At 33.0% G+C, this 12,883-nt stretch overlaps 1 protein-coding gene across 1 annotated transcript; it reads right to left on the bottom strand.

Annotated features, from left to right (window-relative positions):
• Positions 1-625: 625 nt before the first annotated feature.
• LOC130654283 (la-related protein 1B-like) lies at positions 626-12,335 on the bottom strand. The gene is made up of 22 exons (XM_057456836.1): positions 11,855-12,335; positions 9,350-9,408; positions 9,212-9,271; positions 9,046-9,127; positions 8,803-8,955; positions 8,540-8,714; positions 8,415-8,469; positions 8,250-8,339; positions 8,071-8,170; positions 7,764-7,805; positions 7,591-7,692; positions 7,344-7,465; positions 6,590-6,696; positions 6,084-6,303; positions 4,499-4,954; positions 4,298-4,398; positions 3,810-4,003; positions 3,635-3,722; positions 2,929-2,985; positions 2,524-2,633; positions 2,320-2,450; positions 626-2,235 (listed from the first exon to the last, which is right to left on the bottom strand). Exons 1-22 carry the CDS (start codon positions 12,036-12,038, stop codon positions 1,621-1,623), a joined length of 3,303 nt encoding a protein of 1,100 aa, XP_057312819.1. The 5' UTR covers positions 12,039-12,335; the 3' UTR covers positions 626-1,620.
• Between the last annotated feature and the right edge of the window lie 548 nt (positions 12,336-12,883).

The following is a 12,883-nucleotide window of genomic DNA, read 5'->3' as shown; positions in this document are numbered from 1 at the left end:
AAAATTAAATAACGCACATGCTTTATTAGAGCATTTACAGTATTTGGAATAAACGTTTTGCTAAATGGGATACAAGATGCATTAGTTAAGTTCGCCGATAATGATGATTGTCTAAATAGTGACGGATGAAAAATTTGATCTAAAACAAACTTCATCTAAAATAATGCAACATTATTATCAAAGTGTTAGGCAGGCTGTCCATGATCTTGGATTAATTTTTGGCAATATTCACAAGGCAAACCCCACAAAACTTTTACTCTACACCAGACAAAAAATTCATATTCTTCACAAACGTTTCTTCTGAAGATTCACTCTTGAAGATATTCAAATTCGGGAAGTTTTTTTTGAAGTGACATTAACCCTCGTACTTAAATCCCGGGCAAAAAACTCCACGGCGGTGTCATTTTTTCTTCAGATAGCGCGAAAGAGGCTGGGAGATCGAGAACATTCAGCGGGAATTACTGCTGAAGTAATCAGTGTACTTTATCAAATACAATGTAAGCCTTATAATTTTCTTTGAACTTTAACTAATCCTTTGATAAGGATTACTCTATCAGCAACTTGATGTATGAACATTACTGTGTAGACTGCGCTCTTCATAACAGTTGGTAAACAAAACGCAAAATTCGAGGTTTTTATATAATTATGTTTCTTTTTTTGGTCGTTTTCTGTATAAAAACATGCACCGTGTATTATAAAGATAATTACATAAGAACTGCTTCGGTAGTAATTTCGAGTCTTCTGAAACACAATTTTTATTGCGTAAAACTTTCTTGCAAACATTTAATTCTTACTGAGTAAAACAAATTCAATTTTTTAAAGACAAAATTCAGAAATCACAACCTAAATATATACGATTATAAATAACACCAACCCCGAGCCCAGGTCTTTACTTTGTTACAGCAACAAGGGAAGGGAGTTGGTGTAGAACTTGCATCAAGCATAAACATTCCTAAAACATTATTGCGCACAGTCACTACTAAAGGGTTGAGAAGTTCTTGAAAGTATTCAACTCAAAATTTGTAGGTTATTCTGTTGCATCGAACCAAAATAGAAATGAAGAATTTTCGGAGGTACGGGGATATGCACGGATCAAATACTTTCTTTTATTCATCGATGAAAAAAACTGAAGATGGAAGTTAGTAGTGAATGCAACCATGATCATTAGACCCTATCAGATAAAAAACCAACCTAAAATTTTATTTCTAAATACAGTCTACTTTTTTTAAAAATAAAATAACAAGAGTCCTGTTTTTATCGTCTTTTACACATGAAATATATATAGTACACAATAAAACCGTAACGGGACGCCAATTTGTATCTCATACACACAAAGTCAAAAATATAAACTACAGGACGAGTTCTAAAATAACTGATAAAATATTCCTGCTGTCTCCTTTGTATTCAACACATGCATTTAAAAATAACAAATCATTCAAATTTGGAAATATTAAAAAAAAAGTCTTAATTCCACGTTCGAAATGTCAACAACTACAAAATCCAACTACAATAATCATCAACTTATTCATTCAGAACATAGTTTCTTTTTTGTTCGACGTGTTACTTCGACAATATTCATTTATAACATGCCCTAATCAGCCCAAAACGACAGGCTGCATCCTATTTCTCGCCTGTTGGTTGTTTAGTTGCCTGCTCAGTTGTATTCTTTATAGTTCTAGAGTCACTCTTTTCTTTTGTTGCTGTATCAAGTTTTTCTTGTTTTAAGAATTTCTCATTCTTGTCTTGCTTAGGTGACTTATGATCTTTCTTGTCTTGTTTAGCCGGTTTTTCATCTTTTTTATCGTGGCTAGCCTGTTTTTCATCTTTTTTTTCTTGTTTAGCAGGTTTTTCCTCCCGCTTGCCTTGCTTGATCGATTTTTCATCTTTTTTGTCTTGCTTAACATGTTTCGCATCCTGTTTCATTTTGTCCTCTTTTTTCTCCTGCTGTCTAGCATGCTTTTCATCTTTCACTGTTTTCGAGGATTTCTCATCCTTAGGTTTCCGTTCGGCCTTGCTTTTGTCCTGCTTTTTTTCTTCGCCATGTTTTCCTTCGTAACTATGTCTTTTCGCAGAACTGTCTTTCGCTTCATGCTGTCTCTTGTTGTCTTTACCTTTTCTAGTGGCATGTGTTTTTTCTGATGCTGAAGTTTCCCCTGTAGACCTTTCTCCTCCTTTACTTTCCGCTTTTGATTTGTTTCCATCCGTCTGCTTTTTGGCTTCTACCAGCCGAGAAGCCTAAACGAAGAAGGTTAACAAAATCAGGAGGTGAACCTAAACTGTATATCAGCACAAACTTAAATAAAATTAGTGAGGACATACCTCCCGTCTAAAATCGTCGATGACTTTAAAGTTTCCAAGCACTTGTTTAAGTTCTGGGTTAATTTCAAATTTAGCCTTTCCTTTGTAATATTTAAGGAACGCCCAAAATTTTTCAAGTCCGTAAAGATTGCCTAAAGTAAAAATTAGTTAAAATAATAAAGACATGTTTGTGATTATAAGTAGAAACTTGTAAACACCACCAACCTGAGTTGAAATCTCTCATAGCTTCTTCTTGAAAATCCTTGTATAAATCTGGCCGAAATCTCTCTTCCAGACCGTAGCTGTAGTACCGGAATAGACACTCCACGCCGTATCTGAAAAGAAATGTTGTCTTTGATCTAGTAAATTAAAGTTTTTTTGTTTGTTTTTTTAACTTTTTAAGGGCTAACTCACAAATCGATAAGTGCAATTTAACTTCAATACAACTTTTAGATTAACCCCTCCCTGCCTGTCAAAAATACCAAAAACAAAATATCATAAATTCCTAGACATTTGTGCAGACATATTTTTCGATTTGCGTGTCATATCGGTTTGTTCACTAGCTCTTTTTGTCATAAGCATGGCTTTGTAAATTAAACGTAATCAACCAAAAAAGTTGCCATTTTATACCTGTATCCTGCTTGTGCATCCTCCACTGCAGATTCTTTAAATTCTGTATACATTTTCCTGGAGATTGAGAGAAAAAGCAGTTTTGAAGTATCTCAAAGCATTACAACAACAAGAATAAAACTGCATTGTCTGTGCTAACACCTATCTAACTTTAAACTATCGAAAACGAAAGAAATCGCGTTCTGAATTTTTAAAGTTAAGTTGCTGTAGTCAACATTAATGATCAACCAATTATAAGTTGCTAAACTGGTCAAGGGTAAGGAGTTGACAAAGACACGAAAGTTTTCATAACCGCATAAACAAAGTTTTGAATTCTGTGTGGAAGTACTCATATAAAACAACAAAAACCCTGGTTTTACTTCACCCAATTATTCCACAAAAACGTTTCCCTGAAAATACTGTGTCTTAACTTTCAAATATCAAAAATATAACGAAAATCAAGTTTTGATTGTTGAAAAGTCAAGTTACTGTAGCCAACATTAATGTTCAACCAATAACCATGTTGCACGACTGGCTGAGGGTAAGGAGTTGGCATGACAAACATACGGAACGTACCAATCAGAACGTATTTGCAGTAATTTTTTTACCTAAGATGTGTTTACACAAGAGCTATAAAGAACACGTTCCACGAGTTTTTTCATCAATCGCTGATTAATATTTTTTAACGAGCCTCGTGATTTGTTAAAGGAGGCATGCTAAATCTTACCTGTTAAAATGTGAGCGAAGAAAGAAGGACCAGAAGCGAAACAATGTATTCATTTCTTGCGATAGTCCAACACCAAGTTTTTTGCGCTCTGTGAAAAATAAAATAAAAGATTTAGCGCAAAATAAATTCAAATATACAGAGTAAATAAACAAATAAACAAACAAACAAGCTGAACCTTTTAAACATTTTGCGTGGTATTTATAATAAACGTGTTGCACAAAGTTGTTTTCTTTGAGTAGAGAGTGTGAAGGATGTTCAAAGTGTGGGATTGAAGAAGACTGGGAACCATAACTACTAGCGTTGCTACCAACACTACTGGAAAGATAGCTGGAAGATACATGTGCTTGTGTATCACTGCTACCGCTATTACTAAAAAACAATAGAAAATGTGAAGACAGAATAAATTATGACATTTTAAGTATGAATAACTTTATCGTAGGATGGTGTTCTATAACTTTTTTGTTTAAATAATCCAGACGTACAATAATCTTAGTTTTCTTTCACCATGTATCTCATGCACATAATATTTCAGTCATCAAAATATAAAAATACTACGTTTTATATTTTCTTATATCATTATCAAGATACCCAATAAAAATGTTTACATTATACTTCAAATAAAATTATTCAACCTATAATATAGAAATTGTATGTGTAACTTACTGTCGACTTCTTGTTTTTTTCGCTTTCGGACTAAACAACCAGCCAACATGCTGTTCCACAGTGGGGTTATTACCATATTTCGACTTGTGAGGACGAGGTGGCTAAATAAATTTAAAACAAAATTATTAGGATAAAATTTAATTATTAACTAAACCAAAAAATATAGAACTAAGTAAAAATAAAGAACCCAATTTTACATACCTTATTATGTAAGTCATCCTTGACAATAGCAGGGAAAAATCTTGGTACTTGTCTTGATGAGCCTCGTGATTTAGCACCTCGACCATCTCTCCCTCGTCTATATGATTTATTGTGGTAGGGGTTGATGTGTTGGGGAACATTCGAAGGTAGGGAAGACGACATGGGTGACGTTGAAGACCTTGGTCTTGGTCTAAATTCAGGTGCATTAACATGCAAAGATGTAGATGTCAAGATAGAAGCAGACACTTCTTTCTTTTTGTCACCACCAGCAGCAACTTCATCCCCGCCAGTTAACGATGATGAAAACGTTAAAGACTTGGCTTTTGTCATACGGGGAGGTTGAAGTTGGGAGCTTACGTCCTGTTCTGGATCAGAATCATACACAGTTCTTTTCAGATCATAAAAATCTTTCTTACTAATCATACCAACTTTACCCAGTGAACTTGATAATTCAACCTAAAATTATGATTCGTAAAAATGTGTCGAAATGCATTGTATTTGCAAAATATATATAAATAAAGTAAATACAATTTTAAATATAATTAAACTTAATTCCTGTCTTAATAAATTTTATTGCACTTTTAAAAGCAAAGCAAACATTCAAAGCCTAACCTAAGGTATTTCTTTTAAGAAACCTACTAATTAACTGCAAACATCTTACAACAGTCAATATTATTAGTGTAGCGTTGCAAATTTAGACATTGCCACAATTCAAACACATCCACAAACGCTTTTCTTTTGGTGCAGACAATATAAAAAAAATAATACGAAGAATTGTGAAAGTTATCCCTCAATATTTTTCATAATTTGATATAAAACATATCAGAAAAACATATGAAAGGATATCTCAAATTACTGTTGCTACCAATGAAATGATACATAAGAAGATATCTTATGCCAGTACGGATGATAGCATTCACAACAAAAACTGGTTGCATGGTATTAAAATGTCACCTTGTTAAATGACAATCCTTATCAATACCTGATTAGGTTCAATTTGTCCTATGTATTTTTACCATTTCGGTAAATTTGAAATAAATTCAAAATGCATTTGATTTTAAGTAATTTAAATATTTGCTAGTTAACCAAACAGCTCGGCATGATGGCAGATTACTACTTAAAAATATTTGACATTATATGAGGTGAGTTGACCCACCTAGGTGGGCTAGCTCATTTTTTTAACCCAGGATGGTTAGTTAGGTGGTTTGACTTGGTTCATATATTATCACTTTGCTGGGCCAGTAGCCGAGTTGAAAAAAAAAGCATGCGCGTTGCGATCCAAAACAGAATAAGAACAATAATGGCGAGCAAAGCAGCAGACTAGAAGTTTAATTAGACTTAGGACATGTGGAGCAGCTTATAAAAACCCTAAATGATAATTTTGATTTAATTACGCTTGTTTGTTTACATATTGCATCCGCCATTTTTAAAATTTTTTTTAACCCGGCAGCAGGGTAGGTCTTGTCCGGGGTTAACTTTTCCCATATAATATGCAATTTTTTCAAACGGGTTGTCCGGCTAACCAGGCCAGCACTGAGCCAACTCGCCTCTTATAATCAGGCTCTGAGAAAAAATATTTACAAACCTTTCTATTAATATAGCTGTTATCGTCATCCTCTTCTAATAGATCTTGTTCGTAATAGTACAATCCATCACTTATCATATGTGCCAGTTCCTGTGTCATTTTTGTTCGATTAGTAAAATTTCCTGTACGATCATGTTTTTTTGGTGGAGGAGGTGTTTGAGTTACAATAACAATCTTGCTGATGTCTAAATCATCGATTTCATCACCAGAATCGTCACTCCTAAAGATAAAAAGAAAATGTTTTATACAGTTTCTTATATGTACCTTCCCTTGGGTTGCATATGAAAAATACAGTGGTAACAATGGCAGATCTAACAAGCATGGTCTGTGTACAGTATAAATTGTGTATTTAGTGCACACACTCACGCAATATTCCACAAAAAACAAGAAAACCTGCATTTAGAAAAATATGGCATCAACCACGAAAGCACATAAGTATTACATTTTGTTATTACGCTTATTTAGTCTAGTTGTTGTAAGGCTGCACTCTACAAAATTGTACATACAAATCATCACTGTAAGATTGCTGCTTTTTATCGCTGGGTGCATTAAGTTCTTCATCAAATTGAAAATCCAATTCCTCTCTCCCATCAAAATCCTCATCAATATTTTTCTACATGAAAAAATTTTTAATAAAATAATCAAAATCTTTGTACAAGGAATTATGGACTTTGATACAAACTGCAAATATCTGATCAAGTTATTATTTAGTAATCTTACAACAGTGAACGTAAAACATATTGCTAAAGATACACATTAATAGAATATCAAATTCATTTAGCTACCAACGAAATGATAGTAAAAATACGAAAAAATGTTACACCAGTATGGATAATAGCACAAGTAGCAAACACTGTAATTTTGTTTACTTAAACAGGGATCCGGCAGGCTGGAGATAAGGAAAACAACAGATATAATGATAAACATATTTCTGTTAGAAGACAAACACAGAAACAAACATTTCGTTTCCTCGTGCCAAGCAACATAATTACCAGATCAAAATAAATATAAAGAAATGTGAAAGTTATCCCTCAATATTGTTCATAATTTGATATAAAACATATCAGAAAAACATATTAAAAAAGGATATCTCAAACTTCTCTTGCTACCAATGAAATGATACATAAGAAGATATCTTATGCCAGTACGGATGGTAGCATTCACTTCAAAAATGTCATGCTTTCGAGCAAAACCATATGAATATCCATTTCAAAGCAGTTTTACAGAAAATGTATGACATGACGTAAGCATCTGACTTACCTTTTCTTTTTTCGTCATTGAATTGGACCTACTTCGTCTTTTAACTTCAACCCACTCATCGTTTGGAGATTTTTTCTTACGCATAAAATTAGGAATAACCTCTTCATCGTTTTTCTCCTCATCTAAAAAATGAAATTAATAAATGAACAAAAATGAAGAAACAATAAAGATAATCTTAATAGCAAGAGTTGTGTCTGCTTTCTTTCACTAGATAAAAAACAGACATTTGAAATAACAACAAAAGTACCTTTCTTTGAATTCTCTTTAGTTTCAGGCACCACCTCCTCATGAGTGCTTACTTTTTCTTCCTGTATATTTTTTTGATCTGTTTGTGGCTCATCGGCTTCAGCTTAAGGTAAAGAGGGATATTATATAAATCACAACAAATGGAATGCACCACAAACACTAACATATACTCACCAGCAGGATGCAATAGTGCAGCTTTATATGCAGAATTTTCAACTAAAAAAAGGAAAACATTAAATGACAAACAAATCTTATTTACATGTGAAGGTTATGATGACACTGTGCTTTTGTGTAGTTAAAAAAGGCAAGGTTCCTAATACCTATAATGGGAGGTGCATAGTAGAGGCCTTTTTAAAATAAGCTCAAAAATTGGGTGTTTAAACTAAAGGGAAGAGGAAGCTAAAAAATTCTCCTCCTAAATTTTCTAGTAATAATGAAGATCTATACAATTCTTTAAAAAAGGAAAACTTAAACTATTTACCTGTGATTGGCTTACTGATAACAATAGGCCATTGATCTGCATTTTGTTTTGCTTTAACAGAGAATCCATCACAAAGGATATCAGTGCTATCTTGCAAAGCCTAAAAAACAACGCAAAACAAAAATATAGCATGGAGTGGCACTATTATAGCAACAACCACGTACTTATAAAAAACTAACTTCCAAAATAACATTATGGTCATTGGTCAACTTTTGAACACGATTGAATGAAGCAAGCAATTCAATTGGTATTGAACCATCAGGACGCATCTAAAAAAATATTATTTAGATAAGCTTGGTTGAATACACTATTCCTTTTACATTTGCATAAAAAAACATAACTACCTGTTGACGAAGGAAAAAGTCTCCAATAAGATTTTCTTCAGAAAAGTAGTATTCACTAAAAAAAATTAAAGATTGTTAGAAAACATAGCCTAATAGCTTAACAATTTTAACAAAAAGTTACATACATCTGTTTGCGTATCATATCCTTGACAGCACTGTTATCAACCACAGGTGCCGTGGCAGGGAATTGTTGTTCAGAAGAGCCATTATAGTACATAAACTGTTGTGGGACAAATAAGCCATCAGGAGTAACATAGAATCCATTATTCTCCTCATAAGCTCCTCCTGCATGATATGAACCTGCAATAAAAATAGGTAGTGTGATGTGCTTCACATTTCTTGTGTAAATGAAATGATGATTGTTATGATTATAAAAAACTAAATATACCTCTTCCACCTCGTCCACGACCTCTACCTCTACCTCTACCCCTTCCCCTACCTCGATACATTCCTCTCCCACCACGAATTGAGTCTGGAGACTTTTCCTCAGAACCTTGAGTAGCAGGGTCAATTGGAAGTGGAGTCCATTTCTGTTTAGGGCCTAAAAACAAAAAATTAATTCAAGACAAACAAACAAACAAATAAATTCTCTCTAACTAGCCAAAGCATTTTATGTGAGATTAGATTGTACCTTTTCTTTTTGGAGTGCCTTTAGGTGATGGCCCAGGAGAGGGTGTGGTGACACTTTCTCTTCCATTACGTCCATTTCCACTCTACATATATGATATAATTTCACACAAAGCTTTATTCCCTGTCATTTTAAACAAAAAGATATAATACAAAAATAATAAAAATACTTTTGGATCTTGTGATGCATCTAAAGTTGGCCAATTAGAATGATCTACCAAAACAAGTGGCTAAAACAACAAAAAGTTCTTTGCAGTCCGAGCCAACAAGATGAGAAATAGTTTATCGAAATTAAAAAATGCTAATACCTTTACTTGAGAAATGCTTTTCACTTTTTCCTTTTTCTCCTCTGTATTGGATGCTTCTTCTAAAAAAACATACAGAAAATATAAAATAATAAATATAATGTACCAGACATTTCTGATTTTCAGCTGCCCAACAATAAGATTTTTCTGTGCCTAAAATAAACCATTCTTTCTGAACTTTCTCCTTCTACAGGAGCTTCCAAACTTTTTAATGAAATTTACTATCATCTGCTTTAATCCTTTTGCCGACCTCACACACGCAAACTTTTTTTAGGCGTACAATTAATTAACGAGCAAATCAATGTTTTCTCATGTCTGTAAAAGATTTTCCAAAGTTATCAAATTATTAAAAAAGCGTAATGTGTAGTCAGAGGAGATTCAAAGTAAGCTTTGCAACCTTTATTGTTGACATCATTAATTTTTTTTACTTGTGGCTGCACTAATTCATATATCTCTATAATAATTTGCCAGTTCCGTCTGTCTGTCTGTGACTGTTACAAAGGGGAATATATTCTTTGCTATTTTCTTTGATAAAGTCTGTAAATTATCGCCCATAAAATTGTTCTGTAATTAACCGAATTTTAACGTTAAAATAATATGGCAATTCTTAAGAAATGCCTAATAAATAAGAGAATATAATTCGTATGAAAATTGGTATAAAAGAATATAATTCGTTTGACAATTTATAAAAAAATCATATAAAAGAGAATATAATTCGTATGACAATTCATATAAAAATCGTATAAAATTTGTATTAGATTTTTTCAAAATCGTATAACTAATTAACACTATACGAATTGTATACAATTTTTATACAAATTAAAAGCAAATAAATTTGTACATATTCGTATAAAATATCATACAAAATTTGTAGACAACCCCTTAAGACTTTCCTGAAAATTGGAGGATATAAAATTTACTAGAAATGGAAATAATGGTACTTTAATATCTTAAATCTATTGTTGTTGTTTTCTAGCCGCCATATTTAATGATCTTGTTGATCTCTTATTCCCGTCTAATAAGTAGGCCATCGCAAAATGTTCATGTGAAACTGTAGGTAAACAAACGGCCTTAACTTTAAATGAGCACTGAGATGGAGTTTGAGAATATCGCCATTATGGTAGGCTCTGTTCACGCTGTTCTCTTTGGCTTGTTTTTTCTTTGTAAAACATTGCATCAAGAAATGAAAAGAACTTTTATCCCAGAGTTTCTATTGGAAAGACAAAGAAGTTATTCTATTCGCCATTATTTTTTGAGACCAGACAAAACAAAATAGAAAAAAAAATCACAACATTGTCTTGTGATTAATGGTTATGATAATTAATGTTTATCACACTCTTTCTTTTTTTATTATCATGACAGGGATTATTGCATGTTATAAGCAAAAAAAACCAATGGGGAGATGGTTGAGGATAGTTGATGCACTATGGAGTGAATTAAATTTAGAGCATAAAAGAGGAAATTCTGAAAATTTTAGGTTATTCTAATTGTCTAAATCTGATACTGTCTCCATAAGGAAATGACTAACTGTTTGAACAAAGGAAAAGACAACTAGCAAGGCGAAGCTGTCTTCAGAAACAACAACAAGAAGAGGTCAGTGTTGCAAAGAAGTTTGACTTAGTAAGTTAAAATGTTTAAATAATAAAGAATAACACAGAAACTTCTATTGATTTATCTGATTTATCATGTTTGGAACTTTGTGGATACATTTATAAAAGCATTATAATGGAAACACAGCTACAGATGCTGTCCCTCAATCATTATTTTTGCTGTAATGGCATGACTCCAGCAACCATGTGATTGATTTTTCCGTGTGTTTATTATCACATGATTCGTGCAATGAAATGCAAATGGCAGTTCTGTAGGCGAAGAGAAATTGGGGTGAGTTTATTTTTTTGAAACATGAACATGTTCTGGTTGTTTCAATAAATTTTTCAGGATAATGTTTTTTATGTATATCTTTCAATTTTTACAATAAAATAAGCAGCTCTAAAAAAAGTTGCCTACAGTTTTACTTCCCCTTAAGGCGTGTAACCACTCGTCTTTAAGGAAACAAATAGCTTTCTGGAAATATGTGAAATATATATAAACAACAGCTAAAAATACAATTTTAGCCTCTTTCCAATTTCAGAAATCTTACCTCAACCACTGTCTTAAAAACCTGAAGGGAAGATTTTAACACTTGGAAAACCAGATTTGTTAATAGTTTATCTTATTAAATTAGGAAATTCTTTTATAATAAGCTTTATATAGTTATTCAAGAGAAGAGAAATTGGTATAGCGTAAAAAAAACTGTTGTTTGGTTACGTCCTGTTAGCTAAAGTGCAACTTTTTATTCACAACTTTATTTGCAATTTACTAACAAATGATTTTGATATCTAAGAGCAGTTTAAGAGGCCTGCTACCACTCATCCAGCAAAAAAAGTTAGCGTTGATGTAGGCAATAAATAAAAAACCCTTGTGATAGCTATAAAAAAGCTTTCTAACTATATAATAAAGAACTTTTACCATTATTATTAATCTTTTTCCATGGATTTTTTGCTTCATTGGCTAAACCTTCAGCAGGAAGATTTTCCTTTCCCTCCACTTCGGAACTTTCCGATATGTCCTGCTTCTCTTCGTTAATATCTTTTAACGGTGCTTTTACGCTCATTTCTTCCACAACAAGCTTGTTATCTACAACTTCTTTCATTGTTATTTATGTTCAGGTTTTTAAAATATATTCTGTTTTAAAATAAAAATCTTCGCCGACCATCAAGGGCGAGATTTCAGTTTTTCAACCCAATAAGCAATTTTTAAAACCTTCTAATAACGTATAAATTTGTTCTGTGAGAGTTCGTAAAATGATTCCAGTAATAAAAAGAGTGCAAAACTACTAAAACCATGGTATGTCAGCATACACTGTAAAAATAGTTACACGAAGACATTACTCTTGCATACTCCGCCATGTGATAACAGAGACATTATCAATTCCACAGATTTAATTTATGCAGCATGAAATAATTTATGCTATTTAATGTTCAGCCAGCTAACGTGGTGCTGCGACAGCAACGGCCGTTGTCCAAACATCTCGACATTAAACGAATTAAACGACGGAGGAGCGGCCAGATAGCCTTTTTTATCCCGTCCGAGGGGGGGAGGAGCGGTCTGCATTAATAACCTGAAATTTTAGCGTTGCCTCGATTTGTTTTCGCTTTTCTGTTTACTACTTCAATGTTTATTTACTTTCGATGTCTTCGGGTAAAAATAAGGAAGTCCAGCGTATCGACAATAGGTGGATGATATTGACGGGCTGGCACCCAGTTACTTTTTCATGCGCCGCATATCAGATACCCTGGGAAGAGAGACCTAAGATAACGATTTTTCTCTTTTGTTAAGTAGAGGCAGGGAATAGCGTCTGTAGGGAGACCCGTGAAAACAGAAATATAATTGGCAAAAGTGACGTTTTAGACACTAAGGGATTGAGATATTTCTTTTACGTGAAAAATTAAAGGAAACAGAGTTCTAACTCCTCAAACGCAAGTTATAAATAACAAG

Source organism: Hydractinia symbiolongicarpus, chromosome 8, assembly GCF_029227915.1.
Source record: "Hydractinia symbiolongicarpus strain clone_291-10 chromosome 8, HSymV2.1, whole genome shotgun sequence".
NCBI classification, from domain to species: Eukaryota; Metazoa; Cnidaria; class Hydrozoa; order Anthoathecata; family Hydractiniidae; genus Hydractinia; species Hydractinia symbiolongicarpus.
The sequence above is the reverse complement of the archived record's forward strand: the minus strand, read 5'-3'. Positions and strand labels throughout refer to the sequence as shown.

What these genes read in the sequence shown, in the direction of transcription:
- LOC130654283 (XM_057456836.1), bottom strand. Translation starts at nt 12,038, where the DNA reads ATGAAAGAAGTTGTAGATAACAAGCTTGTTGTGGAAGAAATGAGCGTA. An exon ending in TGCACTATTGCATCCTGCTG is followed by an intron (nt 7,693 to 7,763) that starts GTGAGTATATGT and finishes CTTTACCTTAAG; the next exon opens with CTGAAGCCGATGAGCCACAA. An exon ending in CTTCGCTCACATTTTAACAG is followed by an intron (nt 2,986 to 3,634) that starts GTAAGATTTAGC and finishes CTCAATCTCCAG; the next exon opens with GAAAATGTATACAGAATTTA.